Source organism: Dermacentor andersoni, chromosome 6 (genome assembly GCF_023375885.2).
Source record: "Dermacentor andersoni chromosome 6, qqDerAnde1_hic_scaffold, whole genome shotgun sequence".
In the NCBI taxonomy this organism is placed as follows: domain Eukaryota; kingdom Metazoa; phylum Arthropoda; class Arachnida; order Ixodida; family Ixodidae; genus Dermacentor; species Dermacentor andersoni.
The window spans coordinates 17,206,835-17,225,210 of record NC_092819.1 but is presented as its reverse complement, the minus strand read 5'-3'; the positions used below and the strand labels follow the sequence as shown (position 1 = coordinate 17,225,210).

Sequence of the window (18,376 nt, the reverse complement as noted above, 5' to 3'; positions counted from 1 at the left end):
GGGTCTAATATGCGTTGCACAACCGTAGCCAGTTTCCTAAAGTCAGCTTTGTTGCTTGGTTATAAAGTCACCTTTGTCGCTATACAAACATGTTATGCAGTAAAGCCTACAAACATCATGGTGGTGGTTTTGGTATCGTGTCAGACTGCATTATGCAGGCAATAATTGGCCCAATTCTCATGAAAAAAAAAAAAGAGGCCCATGTTAGAATTGGGTAAATACTGTAATCAGACATCGTGAGCTACGGTTATTGCTTGACACTGTTGCTGGGGTAGGCTGAATATATGTGTTTTATGAGTTCCTCCGAGACAGACACTACCACTAAAGGGGTCGCTGTTGGGGTCCCCGTAGGGGTAAGGTGTGTGTGTGTGCTGACTGGTCAAGTCCAAATTATCTCGTGAACTCAAATTATAGGATTGAAATAATGAAAGTTTAGGCCCATAGAAATACAAGGGCATCAAGCGGGACCTTTGGTGGGGATCAAATTAACTGAAAAGTCTAATGAGCCAGAGTCAAAATAACGGAAGTCTACTGTAAAATCATACCACTCGTACCTATGTTCTATTCATCGGCATTAAAGACAACCAGGCATTACAACTGCGATTCATCTATTGTTGCTTTTTACCTGCGTATATTAAGTGTTGCTGTTGGCGCTGCTGTGCAGATGATTGTCCATTACTGGCCTCAGCTGGAGCCAATGGCGGGGCGTCTGCTTGATCTTTTTTACTGCCTTCGCGAACCTGGCTCACCTGTGCGGCGTACAATCTCCCAAAGGTAGGTCCCATCATGAGAAGTGATCGTGGAGAATCTGACCTGCCGGTCCAGTGCATCGGCTTTTATACATGACTCGTTGAAGGTTCCAGCATAATCTCTGGTGCCCACTTGCTTTCCAGAAAGTACTACACTATTTGTGTCACACATAGAATCTGATTACACAAGCTTCAGTGATAACATTTGTGAAACTTCAGACACAAAAAGGTGTGCCCTACACTGAGCGATAGCTTTAAACATTTGTTAGCTAGTGGAACACAGTCATTAATAGAAGATCAAGAAATAGGTGTATCAGTATGTTCGTACCTGTGGACAGTTACATAGAGATTGGGCATGCGATCACGTGCTTGGGCTGAACTGATGGCAGTGACTATAAAAAGTATTTTGGTTTTGTGGTTTTGTGGCAACTACTGTGAATGCGTATAACAAATTCGTATGTGTCGGTAGGAATGGCGGAAGCTGGCATGTGGACATTGGATTGGATTGGAGCCAACTTTATTTATGCCTGCAGTTGGGCGCTCGCGTGCCCCGACGAGGGCCTACGTCATCTCTGAAGTCGCCGTTACTCGGCGCATGTGGACAGGACGAATGATTTGAACTGAATTTGTGGAACATAGCCTAAACTGACAGCATTGCGGAGTCAAGGTCGTGCGTACAAGATTGCCCTTCGCGACGGTGCGCACCCGTAGCCTTAACCACCATGAAATATTTTTTACCCCATTCGCGTCCTGGAAAAAAAAAAAGAGAGAGAGAGATATCGGCGACTTTTTACTTTTCGCACCCAGACTGAAGAGCGAAACAAAGAGCGACATTGCGCACACGTTTGTTGTGGAGCTTGTGCTGCTGACAAGCGGCTGAAGCAAAGGTTCCTCCATCACTTGGGCAACCCTCATGCATCCACAGAGTGCGCACATATGGCAGGTTGCTGCTGCATTTTTATTTCTCAGTTTCCTGTTTGTTTGTTCTGTATCACTTTCTCCTCCGAATCGCCCATGTCACTCTCTTCTCGTCTGGTGCACCTTGCCACATTATAACCGGTATTTAATCTCATGTGGCTGGAGGGTAAACGAGAGTTCGAAAAAAAAAAAAAGAACGCTTTATATACACTTCTACACCATAAGTGCTTATGTTAGAATTGGTCTGTACTGTAGTATGTCTATATACTGACCTCTGTTCAGCTGCCTTAAGGTTTCCATCCATCGCTGGTGTGTTCATGGAAGATCCTGATGGGCTGGGTGGTTGAACTGGTATGCAGGGATCTGCTGAAGCTGTGTCAGCGCCTTGTGCTGCGTGGCTTCTCTCTGGAGGGGACGCAGGCTGCTGAGCACACATTCCAGGACACAATGGACTGCCTCTGCCAGAGCATCCGGGATCTGGCCAAGAGGCAGGCTCTGGCTCAGCAGTGTGGAGCACTCCTTGGACTCACCAAGTCGCAGGTCTGCACTTGCACAACTAATGTGGAAAGGGCAGATTTTAGCTTATAGATGGGCAGTAGCATGCTTTGTTACAGATACAGTCACTGACTTGTTTTCTCAGACATAGATGGGCTGCTAAAACGTTTGAATAATCTGGCAGCTTGAAAATGCTAATTTCAATGGCAATAATAATTTCATTGTTTCTTTACCATCCCAGTCGGGCAGAAAATTTGTGAGCACCTTGCTTTACGTTGTGCTTCATTCACGCAGCCCGACTAGTGACATGTGTCAACATGAAGCAAATAAGGCTTGTGTGACTGTTGCAGCCTTGACTCTTGGAAGACGGCTTTCTTGTCATTGTGTGTACCATTCAGTTACACATGTTTGATGTGGCCTGGGTTTGATCCTCACTGCTACCTACAGGTCAAAGTTGTTGTTTTCTCTGTCGTTTGGTGAACAGATGAGTTAAGTTGGCTGCAATGCAAATTCTCAATGATTTTAATCACTTTATGCCTTCTACACTCTCACACCAAGAAAAAAGAAATAAAGAAGTTGTTCATATAGCTGTAGCTGTGATAAAAATCTGTTATTGTTCATAACCCAGTTACACTCAAAGTTCAAACTTTTTGGGCATATCTTGTTCTCAAGTAATAATTATGATCTATCTCGAGTGCCTTTTCTTTCCTTTAGTGCTGTGTGCCAGGTCATGAATGCATTGCGCATTATCAGCAGGACTTAGCATTCCTGACAGAAAAGTTTCAAGTGCAGAGTTTTCTAGAAAAAAAACGCAAGCAGGACAGATAACGATTATTGTTTGGGGATCCCTTAAGGGTATAAATATTTTTATAGTGTATCACCTCAGCACTTTTTTGTTTGTCATACTGCATTTTGCTGGCCTGATGAATGCTTTGGGTTTGTATTCTTTTGATGCAGCTCACATTGCTCAATTGAATCTTTGCAGGCACTCTTTCTTTGCACAATGAACAAACCAGAGGTCAAGGTGACTGCATCATTAGTGACTGTGGGTCGTGTTGTGTTGCCTCGGCGAAGAGCTCAAGCAAAAGACCCATTGTCAACAGCTACAAAACTAAGCACCTTTGCTGGGACACGGCATGCCTTGGTGTTGACTGAGCAGTTGGCAGCTGCAGTAGCCAGTGAGGAACCAGTGTTGCTTGTCGGTGAGACAGGCGTTGGAAAAACTGCGGCTGTTCAGCATCTGGCTGAGCTCACAGGTAGGCACAGGAAGTATAGACTTGTATGTTGGTTATGTAATTGGCCTATCAAACACATAACGAAACACAACTTATGAATTATGTAAAATGTACTGAAGTAGAATGCAAAGGTGAACTAGTTGTTTAGTTATCACCATGTAAACAAACAGCATGAAAAACAAAACAGGCGAGAGGACAGTCCTGAATCCTTGTCCCCTCACTTGTCCTGTTTTTCACACTGCTTTTTAATGTAAGATGTGTCAAACGTACACTCTATGACGTATGAATCAAAAAAAATTTATTTAAAGTTTACTTCTTGTTAATAATGTTGTACCGTTTGCTACAGCATAGCTAGTAGGTCAATAATGCAAGATTGCTAAGGCAATAACGTCTTTTTTTATTGGATGACCTCTTTGCTTTTCTTGACATTTCTCATTGATCACCTCTCACATTGCATTGTGCTCCATTGCAGGATATTGTCATGAATTCAATATAGACCTTTTGCATGATGTCGACAACCCTGTGCACACGTTGGGTTCTAGTCACCATTGGAAAGATAGACAGGCGGGCAAGTGCTTGGCATGTGCAAATATTTGTGGGCCACATGCACTCTGCTACAGTTCTCATTGCATTTGCTGTAATGTACTGACATGCACATAGTGTGTTTGCCACATAACATGGCCCTACAAACGCAAGTTGTGGTTCTCTGCAACTGGATAGGCACAATATTTCAGCATGTTCTCACGTTTGCTTCATGAAGCCATTGTTGACTGCTGTAGAGCAGTAATGGGCAATGGGGAGAGACTTGGACTGGAGGTGATAGGTGAACCCTGATTATATGACTTTCTCAGGACTGAAAAAAGAAAAAAAAAAAAGGAGTATAATCCTAGCGTCACATAATCCAAACAAGAAAAATTAAATATAAAATACATGATGAATGTGCGACAGAGTTGCGAGGAGCTTCAATTTAAGCTATAGTCAAAACCACTTGTATAATGATCCCAGATATAACCATCTATCGGTTATAACGACAACATTTCAATGCATTTGCGATTTTCCTATCCTCCCTATGAAAATGAACGTTTTTTAAATTGCCGTAGTGCTGCAATAAATGCTTCAAACCCAGACATGGTAAAAATAGGGCACACGCAATGTGCCAAAGCATGGAAACGTGACCAAACTGGACATGGGGGCACACGGCAGTGCGCGCCCTGCTCCAGTTGAACCGCAACAATGATGCGGCCTTTGAGATGAGCGAGCGACTGTCTTGCACGGATTTCGGAAACTGCAAAATAGGTCACGCATGGTCACCCATTTTCACGGCATGCCTACAAAGCAGAGGTGTGGCGCCTACAGCATAAAAAGCATGGTGCGAGGCAGGCGCCGGTCCGATATCAGATTATGCGATGGCATCACTCTCGTTTTTTGCACAATTGTCCGTGCGGCATCATAGTCATTATGCCTGTTTCAACTACTGTATTTGGAATGACCATCAGTGTTTTTCCACCGTGGGAACAATGGCCGCTAAAGTGTTCCTGTCGACACGTCCCTGCGTGGCCCGAGTTGGCGAGAACGCTGCACCACGTGCTGCCGCTGTGCAATGTAGCAAAGGAGTGTTGATTACTAGCCGTTATCAAGAGATCACGGTTTGGTAGCACTTTATGCACTGCCAATTGCTGATAACTGTTCGTAGTGACATTTTACCTTTCGAACATTGCATTTTTTTTCCTCTGAAGCAACATAGATAACATAATTTTACAGCTCTGGTGTGGCTGATGTGCAGTCCTAATGCTGTCCGAGATCTTTGCAGCATGGCAGCATGCCACAGTAGTTTTCTAAGTTTACGCTTCCGATCAAATAGAAGGCTTCACTCGTGTGAAGAATACAGTCATGCATACTGGTAGTAAAATATATCATAAGCTCTCGAATAAAAATGGTGGCTGTGCTTGAAGTTTTGAAATGACAGATGATCGGAACCGGGCACCGTTTTGAAAGAGTGACACGATGCCATATTTCGTTCTTTAGATAAACGTTTCTGATGGAAGTTTGCAGCTAGGTGCGGGAATGCACCTGGAACAAAAATGACGCTGAAAGTCTGGTTTTCTGGCCAAACTACTGCTGAATTGTAACTGCTGAAACCAGCTTCAGTGTGGTTAATTTTTGAGCATCTTTAAGGGCGAGTCCATATTGGCGGTGAGGGCTTACAGGGTCGCCATCTGTTGGAAGTGCATTGCTTGCATAGTACAGTGCAGTCCACTTATAACGATACCACATATAACGATATATTGGTTATAACGATGAGTCGACATGAGAGTGTCATTTTATGCATTAGGTCTATGGGGAAAAAAACCATTTATAACGATAGGTTATTCACCGCATGACGGATATAACGATCAAAATTTTGCAGTCTGGACGGCGTTTTCCGTGCCAAATAATCGTAATGTTTGCGTTGCTTAGTTCCCTGAAACGAACGATGTCGAGACGAGGCGATGTTTACCTCCGTAAGTTCGTATCTGCCGCCATTACCGCGCAGCGCGTCTCGCCCCGCCCGCGCACGAGTAGGCGCAGCCAACGTTGGCGCAGCGCGCCACAAGATGGCGCTAGCTGCTTCATGCGCATCGGCCACGGTCGCTCCGATAGAGAGAGAAAGAAAAAAAGAAGCGACAAGCAAAGCGGCGCGGTGGCGCCCGTCCTGCGTCTCTCTCGGGATAGCAGGCTGTTGCCACCGAAGCAGCGTGCAACAAACGGTTCAACCCAGTTCGAAGATGGCGCCGACAAAGCGCAAAGCTGTGTCGCTTGACACGAAGATTGATATTTTGCAGGACTCTCGATGCGGCTTCAAGGTGAGCGCCCTCGTGAAGAAGTATGAGCTCGTTCAGTTAACGATATCAACCATCTTGAAAGCCGGGAGCACCGCGATTGTGAAGGCAGGAGCTATCAGCGGCCATTCCGATCAGCGGAAAAGGGGTTAGAGACCCTTTGTACGCCGATGTTGAAGAGGCGCTTTACCAGTGGTTCATCACCAATTGCTTCAAGAAGGCGGGCTTTGTGCGTAAGGACGAACTTTCCCAACTCGCTGAGACCGACCCGGTGGAATTCGCTGACATAACCGAGCTCTGGGAGCTCGTTCCTACTGGTGACACAGGTGGTGTGTCGAAGGAGGAGTTTTTGACTGCAGACAGTGCTGCCTCGTTCTGCGATGAGGTCACCGACGAGGCGATCGCCGAAGATGTGCTGTCTCGACAGACGCAAAGTTATGCGACGGTGGCGACGGCATCAGCGACAGTGACAACGAGATCGACAGTGGCTCCTTGACCCCGACCACGATGTCCACGCAAAGTGCACTGTCGTCGATCGACTCCTTAATTGATTTTATGCATGCTAAAGGATTGCCGCCAGTGTTCGCGCAGCAGCTGGAATCGATGCACACCGCGGTTGTGAAGCTGAAGCTGCGGCAAAAGCAAGTGCAGATTTCGGACTATTTCGGCGCGCCTAATCCTTGACACGGTCATTGGCGCTAGAAATAAAGTTTGTTTTTCACGGCTTACTGTACACATCATCTATTCTTTAGAGCAAGTAGCGAATTCGAGTTCAGAGCTGCAAAGGTAAAGAGCGCAAACGCGTTTAAATTTTTTTTTTTTGTTAACTGCAGTCCAGATATAGCGATCATCGGTTATAACGATCATATTTTTCGTCTTTCTCGATATCGTTATAAGTGGACTGCACTGTACAAGGAATAATGTGGTGCGCTCAATAAAAGCACTATGAGGGAGCCTTCCTGGGCATTTTTGTAAGTACTCTCGAAACGACAGAAGCTCTTTACTGTCAAAATAATAAGCTTGGGCAAACGGAGAGTACAGAGTAGTTTACAGACGCTATCTCTTTACCGACTACGTACAGTAAATGCCCACTGCGCGCAATTGTCACGGTGGAGTTCCCTGAACTAGTTTCTTGTGTGAAAGGTAGACAATCACTGAGAGCAAACTATGTGAAATATGTTCTTTTAGTGGGCTGTCTGTATAACGAAATGGAGCATAACAGAATGAAGCCTCAATGCAGTGATAGCAAGGGTTCACCATGACCGACTGTGTTTCTGCGTGCATGTCCGTGCACATTCTTTTCGCTTTTGCTGTGAGCACGTTTTCACAACGTGCCATGAGCTTTAGGCCGCAACATATGAGAATTTGACAGTACACAAGCGACCGTTGTTGTGTGGACCCTATCAGAGCTGTTAAAAATAATTTTGTTATAACTAGGGACTTCAATGCCTACGGTGACTTGTGATGTGCCGTCGCAATGATTCAATTTGTTTTTTTTCGTTTCTTTTAAATTCTTGGACGTTTCAGTGTAATTATTTCTCAAGTTGCATTGCACTGTATATTTATCGGTCTTCTCATCAAGCAATTTCCCACTGCTTCTTTCTCTTAATCCAGGACATTCATTGTTTGGTGCTAACGCAAACATAAGCATAGGCCATGCCTTTCTTTAATTTTTAATATGCTTCTTACCGTTACCTTTCCACTCCAGTGAATTTGCCAGTATCTAGCATCAGCAAGTTCGTAGATCAAAGCTTCATGACATTAGATGGGCAGCACGCACGGGCGACCGTCTCAGTGCTTGCTTTCTGCTACTCACTGAAAATTGCAGCCCCGATGCCGTAGCAGAAATCTTCCTCGCGGAAGTGCTTGCTGCACACCCAAGTTGTAGCTGATGGCTCTTGCTGGTTCTAAGTTTCGCTATCCTAGCTTCACGCAGCTTCTTGTCCCGTGTGTACATGTGAAGGCTGACACTAAGCTCCATTACGTATGTCCGGCACTGCGGCACCGAGCAGTAGCCTACCATGTTGGATGCCTTCAAAGGCAGCCACTACCTATTATAGTGCTTTCAAGTGTAGTCAAGCAGACACCCAAAGCGGGGAAAAACTCCCCCCTTAATCAGAACTGCAGCATAGGTTGGACTTTAAACTTTCGTTTCCAGTTTGCTTCTGTGCTTCCGAAGCCGCTGACGTGGCCGCTGTGTCCATGCGATCTCTCATACCACGTCATGCTGACGGCAGTGCCAGCTTTTCCAGTGGTGGAGCTCGCCCCCGTGTAACGAACTACTGATATAACCACTACTTTTCGTGGTACTATTGAGTTCATTTAAATGGGTTCAACGGTATAGGCTAATACTTTGTAGGACTAAGAAACCAAAAATGCCAAGAAAGTACAATGCAGTCCACTTATAACAATATCAAGAATGAAAAGCCCCATCATTATAACCGATCATTGCTATATCTGGACTGAAAAAAGACCTACCGAACATAGCTTTAAAGCCCTGAAACCAAATTTGCCACTTGTGCTAAAAATAGACATTGCAAAAAGTAGGCATTGAAAAATAAAAAGTTTTATACAGTTAAACCTCCATATAATGAAATTCTTGATATAACGAAGTATTAAACTTTTCATAACCTCTTGCCTACAGAACACCATGTATTTAGAACCTTAATATAATGAATTGTGTTTGTATGCAATTTCAATATAACAAAATTTGACTTCCGCTGCAAAGAAATGCCGAGACAATAAATGGAAACTTCTGCGGACACAGGTCGTCAAACGTTTGAATTACAAGCGGCTGCTTTCAAATGCACCTTTCAAAACGCACACCGCGCGATAACGCCGAAGTCAGGGTGCCTACCAACCGGGAAAACCGGGAATTCTCAGGGATTTTAAGTAGTCTGGAAAAACTAAGGGAAAACTCTGGCAATTTGTGCCTCTATCAGGGAAAATTTGCTGTAATTTTATTGAAAGGGTTGAAAGTTGCGGTAATGTTGGCTTGAGTAACAGATAGGAATCGTAATGAATTGTCTTTGACGCCCTGTCGTCGGCTGGAGGAGTTGCCAGTGTACAGTCAACGACTGACTTTCCGGATTCGCGATAATTTGGACGGCTTCGCCGCACCACCACGAAGCGTACAGCAATACGCTAGATAAGAAAACTACCCTGTTCCTCGTCGTCTCTCAGGCCACCATCATAGTCCTCTTCTTCACACATTACCGACTGTGACATCACCCCCGTCGGAAAAAGCACCTTATTGGTGCGGCTCATCTGTCCGAGAAAGGTACGTGCCCCATGGAGTCAATTTATCAGAACGTCTGAAATTTCGGACGTAAGAACACTTCGCCGTTTGATTTTCCGGACTGTTTGCCTTGACCGTAGATCCGAAAAGATATTAAACAAAGCGAGCACCGCCGCCATTTTTATTACCTCGCCGCCTTGAACCGGCGCTCTCGCACGTAGATCCGCTGGCAGCCGTAGCCACCACTGCGGCAACACTACGCCTAGCTGCTTCGACGTTCGCTATGAAGGTTCTTGTCATTGGGTGCCATGTTTTTTATTGAAATAATTCTCTGCTGTCAGGAATGGCACGAACTCCGCCTTTGTGGTTCTTGTGATTGGCTTGGAAGCTTGGAAAGCACGGTGCATTGCATAATGCCAGTTCCCGAAAGTTAGCTTCGCCTTTGTACAGAAATGTTAGTTGGTGAAGCATACGTAAAAGTATTGCAGTGAAACATAACAAGCGTGGGACGGGACTATTGCCATGGGACACAGTATGTATTTCTTAATTATACACGCGTGTACTTGGTATTTTCTGTTACAGTACGAGCACCGATATGCCTAATATGTGTACTGACAGGCCTTCAGAGCGTTTTCGAATGTGCCTGTGGCGGTTTGAGCCCCCTAAAGGCAGTAATGACATGCATTTATTTTTTCCAACTGGCTTATTTATCGGAAGTTTTCGCGGCCCTTAGAGAGTCCAAAAAATCTGACATGGACTGTGCAACTGACCAAGAAGATGCTTCAAATGGTCCGTGGGGCGAACGAGTGGCGGAAAGAGGACAAGAACAGAAAGAACCTACGCATGCTACTGGGCTTGCTATCAGTTGATAGAAATGGCTCACATTCGAAAATATTTGCTTCAGGATGCATCTCCTTTTTATTCGTATTTGAGAATGTCCGACTCCATTTGCAATTTTTTCAAAGACATTTTATTTGCTTTGCATTTTACTAACCCCTCCCTTCTATTCTCTTTTTGAATAACATAAACACTACTCCTTAGTATTCAAATTGGATTGAGTCGTGTGTTCTTTTTTTTTTTTTCATATGCTTACTAGAGAGTGACAGCATCAGGCGATATGGTTTCAACCCGTCTTGACATAAAACATAGTTCTGCATCATTCAGGGAATCTTGCAAAGACACTCAGGGAAAACCTGGAGAACTCAGGGAATTTGGAAATGTCAACTTGGTAGACACCCTGGAAGTGGAGCTGCATCATGTTTCATATAAAGTCCAAGTGCAATAAGATCCTACGGCACCCCCACGCACCCCCATGCACTTAGTACTTTAGGTGCAAGTGAAAATGTGCGAGGGTAAGACAAGAAAGATGGTGGCTTCACGAGTGTCGCCTTCCCATGCAAGCAAAGAGAAAGAGGGGGAAGGGAGCGAGCTTGTGGTAATGTGATGAAGGCGTGCACGTAGGGGCGGGGGGATGAAGTGGCGGGTAAGTTGGAGCACGCCTCGGCCGTGGCTGCGCATGGCTGTAAGCGCGGCTGAGCACATACGCAGCTATGCACCTTGCTTTAGAGGTAATCTGCCGCATGTGCAAAGAGTGGGCGTGCCGAGACAGTGTAGCACCATGTAAGCTGTCTTTCTGTGCATTAGTATTGGAGGTTGCTTAGTGTCGAGTTTCGGTGACTCGTTGGAGCGAGAGACAGATAAAGAATTCCCGCTGCTGGCGCTTTTCTTGATAGCGTAGTCCCAGTGCAGGTGGCGCTGTCAGCCGCAGGGACAGTGTGCACACGAAAGCGTGGCTGGCTTTACTTAGTTACGTCGTGACTTGGCAGTTGCGACGGAACTGTGAATGTTGTGTTAAATTATGTGCTTCTGTATATGCTCACATGTGTTTTTTTCAACGGTGATACCCAAGCTTAGGTGGCGTGGAACAAGCTGCGCCTGCGTGCTGTTGTGCACGTGCGCGCTTCTACTGCGTCCTACCACGTGACAAGATGCAGTCTACAAGAGGAGCATCACCGGCTGATTCACTTGGCAGTAGTGACGGAAGTGTAAATGTTGTGTTAAGTTATCTGCTTCTGTACAGGTCAATGTATACGCACATTGCATTTCTTACTAGCGAATTTTTCTGTCAAGTGTTCTGCCGCTGCTGCCAAATTGTCGGTTCTATTTCTGTTTTGCTGCATCTGTCTCTCATTTCCATACCTCGGTTAAAAAATCAGTAACTGATTTGTTATGGCAGAAATCAGAGAGGAAGTAAAGACTGAATGCCTGAAACTTAACAAAGAAATACAGCAGGAACTTAATACGTTTCGTGAGTCTGTACAAAGAGATTGCAGAAATGAAATGCGAGAATTGAAAACCAAGAAAAGGAACATGACCAAAAGTGTTGACTATACTCATGACACAATGGAGGACTTAAAGAAAAAAACTGGATGAAGCTGTTGCAAAAAACGTCCAGCTCGAAACTGTAAAGGCTACTCTGCGCCAAGAAAACGCAACCCTAAAAAGCTCTTTGAATGATCTAGAGCATCGAATAACTAGCAGTGAGCAATAACCTAGGATTGTGAATTTGGAGCTACAGTGTGTCATTAACAAAGAAAATGAATCTTTCGATGACCTGCTCTGCAAACTTGTTGCAGCCATTGGTGAGCCGATTGCTAAAGGTCAGGGGTGTAGCCACGGAGGGGGGGAGGGGGCTAATGGGGCTCCAGCTCCCCTCACCCCCCCCCGAAATTTTTTCGTGCTGTCATGCACCACCGACTAAAACAACCCCCGGCGTCAGAAGTCATTCTGGATTTTGTCTAGAATGTCTTTTTCAGGCTCGAAAAGACATTTCAACGTAAACATTGTGAATTAGGGCTGGATTTCGCGGCAACGTCCATGGACCAGGAGTGACATAACGCAAGGAGTGCGGAGTTCTCACCCGTGCTCTTGGGACAAAGGAATGACAACACAGTAGTGCAAACAATCACAAGGGCATTTACTCGGTGCCGCCTTTTGCGTGCCTGGCATGCCCAATGTCACATAAACCAAGACTGTATTGGCTCTCTCCTGCAGTTTGCGCAAAGAGCCAAGTGTGACGGAGAAATTCGATCCCGATCTGGCTCCGTCGCGATTGAAAAGGCGCTACTTGGCACTCGTATTAGATGTCTGCAGAGTTATGCTATTTCAGCTCTATCTTTTTTAGCTTTTATGAAGTAATTGTTCTTATCGAATTACTGCTAATGTCGGATTTTTTCGTCATCCGTTTCAATTCTTTATAATGAGGGTGTACTGCATCTCCCAACGTGATTGCCGAAGAATATTGCCCCTGCTTTTGTCGCTGTTCCTTCTTTCTGTGTAGCATATAGGAATTGGTTCACTCAGTCATTGTGGTATCCTTCTTTCACGGATATTCTGGAATCTTGGGTGATGCTGGCCTTTGTGGCTCCATGTCATTTCTTCGCATCTTAGATAATTTTCAGCTTGTCCCCGAGCGACAGTGCATTTTGTTTCCACGACATTGTGCATTGCAGTTGCTAACACACCACTGAGGATGTGCACGGACACGATTCAGTTCCTTGGCTCTCTGAGTGCTGTTCACTCTGATCACAACTGATGAAGAGAAAACATTGAGGACCCTTGTGATAGGAGCAGGTACTGCTGAGAGAAAATGTCAAGAGTGCAAAATTGCAACAAAGACAGGTGGCGGTTGAGCAATGTGTATAGGGGCAAGGGATAGAGACAACGAGACAGAGCCACAGGGCTATATTGTAACGGGGCAGTGGACATGGAGGAAGGGAAATAGGAACAATACTAGAAAGGAGCATTCCGTAACAAATTTGAAGCCAAATAATGTGGCCCAATGCTTTAACATCATGTCATGGTATGATTTAGCGTTTACCACCGCCATGCTACTGTGAGGAACCCATGCTCAGCACACGTTTGTCCGAAAAAAACAGTAAGAGAAGGACGGCGACGTGCAGCTGTTGTACTTGCGCATTACAACAAAGGCAAGGCTATAAATGTGCACATTGCAATAAACACAGAAGTTGCACAAGCATGTAGAGAGGAAATGTGCAGAGAGTGGTTGGCGAAGCTAGCAAAACACCCAAACATCTGCATGTCAAATAAAACCTATCAGAAAGCAAGCACACTGGGCCTAGTCTGCAGAGCATGTTGCTGAGCAGAGGATCGCGTGTCGGGCAGACTTCATGAGAGAGAAGAGACGATGGTATAGTGTACTTTAGCAAAAGGAATGGCTTGACAGATTTTGCTTGTGAAGGCTTGCTGCGTGACACTATTCTCCCTCCAAGATTATTCTTCTTTCTACAACTAGTCGTCAAGCTAGGCGTATGATGGTCTCCTAGTCTTCTTTTCTTTCTTTCCTCCATGGCAACCAAGAATGTTGCGCTGGTACTAGCTGGATCCAGTCAAATCTCTCTGCATGCAAAAGTGCGCTCTCCCCCTCCTGAGGGAGGGTATGGCGCAAGGTTCGTCGTTGAGTTCCTGGCTTCACACTGGTCGTCATATGAGACGGGACATGCATAATCTTGGCTCATACAAATGAGGCTTCTAATGCATTGTCTCTATGGAGAGTTTGCTGGGACTGCACTAATCTGTCGTAAAGCCCGGGATGTTGCATAATTGGGGGGCACATTACTGGGGTTCTGCTCTACAACTTTGTCAAGTCTAATGTCATTCAGGATTTCATCAGAGCAAACTACACGCAAAATATGGAAGCAAATAGAGAAGTTTGACTTGCTGCAATATCTTGTGTACTGGTGTGGCAATTTCACGTGATGATATTCTCGCACAGCTGAAGTGGTCTCACAAACGCTAGAATTTTTGGTCGCGTTGTTGTGGCGACTGTTAACTGCATATCATTCTTAGTTCAAGAGAGATGACTGTTGTTGCCTCCACTGATTTAGGCAAGTGGTGCATCTCATTACGACAGCGTGCTGTAGCTCGTTAGTGTGAAAAATGCTGTACCCATTCCTTTAAATATACTGTGTGACTGTTGAATCAAACATGCTGCACTTAACTGTTACAATTAGTGCGAAATACAGCTGAATGTTTGGCACGTCCATGAAGTGGCTGAGTTCACAGGTGAAATTGGTGCATTGAATGCCATACTGAATCTTGCGCACTTATGTATATCTTACGGCTGGAACTATACATGTAGACAAATTGCTTGTATAGCAGCACACAGCTGTAAGCCGGCATGTCGAGTTTCAGTGAAAGAACTCTGTAGAAACAGCATGAAACATACATGTATGCAGTGGGGCAGGTAACCTGCTTCTGGAGCCTGCTTGTGTCTATTCCTCACAATGGCGGCTGAAAACTAGCATCATCTGTCTACAGCACGGGGTTGTCAGCATTGTGCAAATTCCAAATAAAATGTTCTTGACTGGGAAGGCTGGTTTTTATATGCAACGGGTGGTCATGTTTGGTTTATGCAGGTCACACTTTAGTGGTGCTCAACATGAGTCAGCAAAGCGACAGCAGTGACCTACTTGGTGGCTTCAAGCCTGTCGACATCAAGCTTCTGTTGTCCCCAGTTCGGGAGGCATTTGAAGAACTCTTTAATGCCACATTCTCACAGACTCAGAATGCGAAGTTCCTCAGCCACATCACTGTGAGTGGTGTCTCCTAGCCATTCTGTCTTTTTTCTAATTTGCTCATTCCTGTTGCAACCTTAACTTTGTTGTTGTATGTTTAGTGTATGAAATTCAATACTACTTTCTTTATCCATCTTGCAGCAACATTACAGTAGCATCTCCTTAATGTGAACTCTGGACCAGAAATTTACTTTAATAAAATGGAGTTTAAACGAAGGAGAGCCCCTTTGAATCTAGCGCCCTATCAGTTGTGCGGGGCTGACATTGAAAAAGGTCATAGTCACTTAAGTATCCTTGCATGATTTGAAGGTGAAGGCATGAGGAATTGTCTAAGTTATCACCTTAAATTAAAACTCTACCTTAATCCGCCTTGCTCTAAATTGTACCAATCTTAATTCACTTCAGCCCATATTGATCCAATTTTGGGAGTGGGTAAGATCTGATGCCGTGGCTGTTCATCGTGGCATTTCGCAGTGTGAGCCGCAGCAGGTGCAGTGCCGGCAACGTGACGTCACTTGGTCATGTTGGTTTTGGTACCATCGTATGGTAATGCCAGATGGCATATTTCTCGCTTCATGGGGCAAATAAGGCTTTCGCCTTAGAAGTCTTATCTTTTCTCTGCTAGTGCATTACGGCATGTGCAGAAAGAAGCTTAGTTTCTACGTAAAGTCCAAGTGCGAAGGAAAACATAAGAGAGTGAGCTGAGAAGGATGGTGGCTTAATGTGCACCATCCTCCCACGTGGCCAATGTTGGAAGTCACTTAATCAAATGTTTGCTAGCCTAGAAAGAGGTGCTGGGGTAGGTATGTGCGCGGTTATGTGACAAAGTGTGCTCTGGGGCAGAGGGGAATATGCGCTGGTCACGCGCCGTCTCTTGAATTTGATCCCTGCAGTGGGTGCAAAGTTTCGGCGAGCCGAGATGGCTGGTTGCTTCACATTCACCTAATATTGTAGGTTGTGTAATCCCAAGTGTCAGACATGCATTGGAGAGAGAGGCAGGCTGAAGCGTTTGCTTTCCAAGGCCGGCGCTTTTCATCACACTAGCATTGTGGCGAATATATGTTTCCCTATGTGCTCTTGACAGTGTGCTTGTTAATTTAATATGTAAGCGAATATTTACTGCAATTTATACAGCCAATAAAACTATGAACCTAATTTCATGCAGTTATCCTACTGTTTTTCTGTCGCTATCAATGCTTCATCTTTCAGGTGAAAGTGCACCTTTTTTTTCTTCCTGCTCCTTTTAAGCCGAATGGGAAAGAAGGGCACACGCTGCATTGGTTGCTCCAATTCGGTCTTAGCTCCCTGCGTGTCTTTCCTTGTCATATTTATGGCATGCGACATTATGATAGCTAGCAAAGCATCAAACCTTTGCCTTTGGCTTGGTTTTGTTGAAGATAACCATTGCACAGTTCTGGGAGTCTGAATTTGTGGGAGTTTTTTCCTATTCAGATACATATGACTTTGTTGGGACCTATGGAGCAACAAAGTCATATAAGTTATCTGTCAATTCGAATTAAGAGATTTCAAATTATTGAGATATCACTGCATTCATTATTTATTTATTTGTGATTTACCCACAGCACCAAAAAGGCATTACAGTGGTGGCAAGGGGGAAGGTTTCAATTTGTAAAGCAATAGTAATATCAGCAGAACTTCTTTCAAATACATAGAAACAAAGTTCAACAACATGAAATAAACATGGGCTACAAAAATAATAAGTAAAAGAATAATAATAATAATATTAGAAGAACTTCCATTAAAATACATAAAAATAAAGTCCAAAAGTAGGAATCAATTAGCATGGGCTGCAAAAACAATACAAGAACAATTATAGACAGAACACTCACGACATCAGAAGGCAGCCTATTCCAATCATGAATAGCTTTTGGAAATAGGACATCTTCAGCAAATCTGACTTGCAGGCAGGTTCACGAACTTTTAGCGAGTGGTCAACATAATGTCACTGGTAATGGGGTTGCATTATATATATCTCTCCCTTTGTATACCGACTGTGCCATGATAGATACTGTGGAAAAGATTCAAACAGAATCTTTTTTGTTGACTCTGTAGGGTCTCCCACTTTAGTTCTTTCTTAACAATTGTCATACTGAAATTTGCACCTTATTTTCTTGAAACATACTTAGCAGCTAAGCTGAATTCTGTAGTCTCTCAAGCTTCTCTGTGCCACATGCTGTCGGAGGGTCCCATACCACACATTCTGTGTAGTTCACGTTTACAGCCCTCGGATCTTTCAAGCTATAGTAAGCATGAAACTTGATGAATACTCCTCAGCTTATTAAGCATCAGTATTGCAGTAACAATGACACTATGTACGCAAACCTGAGTGTCATGCAAAAGCTGTTTGAAAGCTCCACTCTGGGTCAGTTTTCTCTTTGGTCGACTCTGGTAGACATGCTTTATTAAACTGAGCCCTAGTACCCCCGCCACCTGTGTTATGTGTAAACACATTTCTGGATAATTTGTAGATTTATTCTATCAATTCATTTGAGCATACAAATTATGAGCACTGTAATGTTATATTTTGGTGGGGACACAGATATTTATGCTTTATGTTCCTTCATTACAGACTTGTTTTGCTGGGCGTCGGTGGCGTGACTTGTTTGATCTGATGTCTCACACCCAAAAGTCTGCTGTGTCAAAGCTTTCAAGTAAGATAACCTCATTTCAATAGGAATTGGATTGAACTGCCTTTGCTAGCTTAAAGGGGCCCTGAACCACCCCTCGGGCTTGGTGAAAAGACAGTCCACGGATAGAACACACTGCTGTGAACATCTCAGCCAAATTTTGCAGTCGTGTGCGGCATGTGGAGCTTGCAAGTGGAGTGCGAAGTCACCTTTCTCTCAAACTTTTTCTTTTCAACAGAAGCCTGCTTATCACTCTTCTCTAGCTGCTTTCTATCATAATAAAATGGATTTTCATATGCAGCTGCTATTGGCCAACAGCTGATGTCAATCCAGACGGGTGTTTGGATCAGTGCGCTTCTTCGTACTGTTACTGCGTATATTTATTGACGAAGTTTAATAAACAGGCTAAAGTAAGTGAAAATCTTCTTTCGAATTTCGATAATGATTAGATAGTACCGGAAGAAGCCAACTATCGTCTGCTCATCATTGCCGCGACCACGGGTGTAAGCCCTACTTGGAAAAAAGCAAAGTGCTGGCTAAACATAGTTCACAGCTGACACGTGAAATCATTGAGGCAGATTTCATTAGGAAGTTTGATAAATCATGCGTCAGTTCTCCTTCAATTGCACTTTCGTCTCGGGGAAATGGCATATCTTGACAGGGTTTGAATGGCGAGC

The 18,376-nt window shown here is 44.4% G+C and overlaps 1 protein-coding gene across 1 annotated transcript in view; it reads left to right on the top strand.

The window, feature by feature from the left end:
* Positions 1-18,376, top strand: part of LOC126521268 (midasin) — a 386,114-nt gene that overhangs the window by 51,553 nt on the left and 316,185 nt on the right. Inside the window, exons 7-11 of the mRNA XM_050169921.3 lie at positions 665-774; positions 2,027-2,207; positions 3,148-3,418; positions 14,893-15,068; positions 17,642-17,723. Coding sequence (XP_050025878.1) covers positions 665-774; positions 2,027-2,207; positions 3,148-3,418; positions 14,893-15,068; positions 17,642-17,723 — 820 coding nt within the window. The remainder of the gene's footprint in view (positions 1-664; positions 775-2,026; positions 2,208-3,147; positions 3,419-14,892; positions 15,069-17,641; positions 17,724-18,376) is intronic.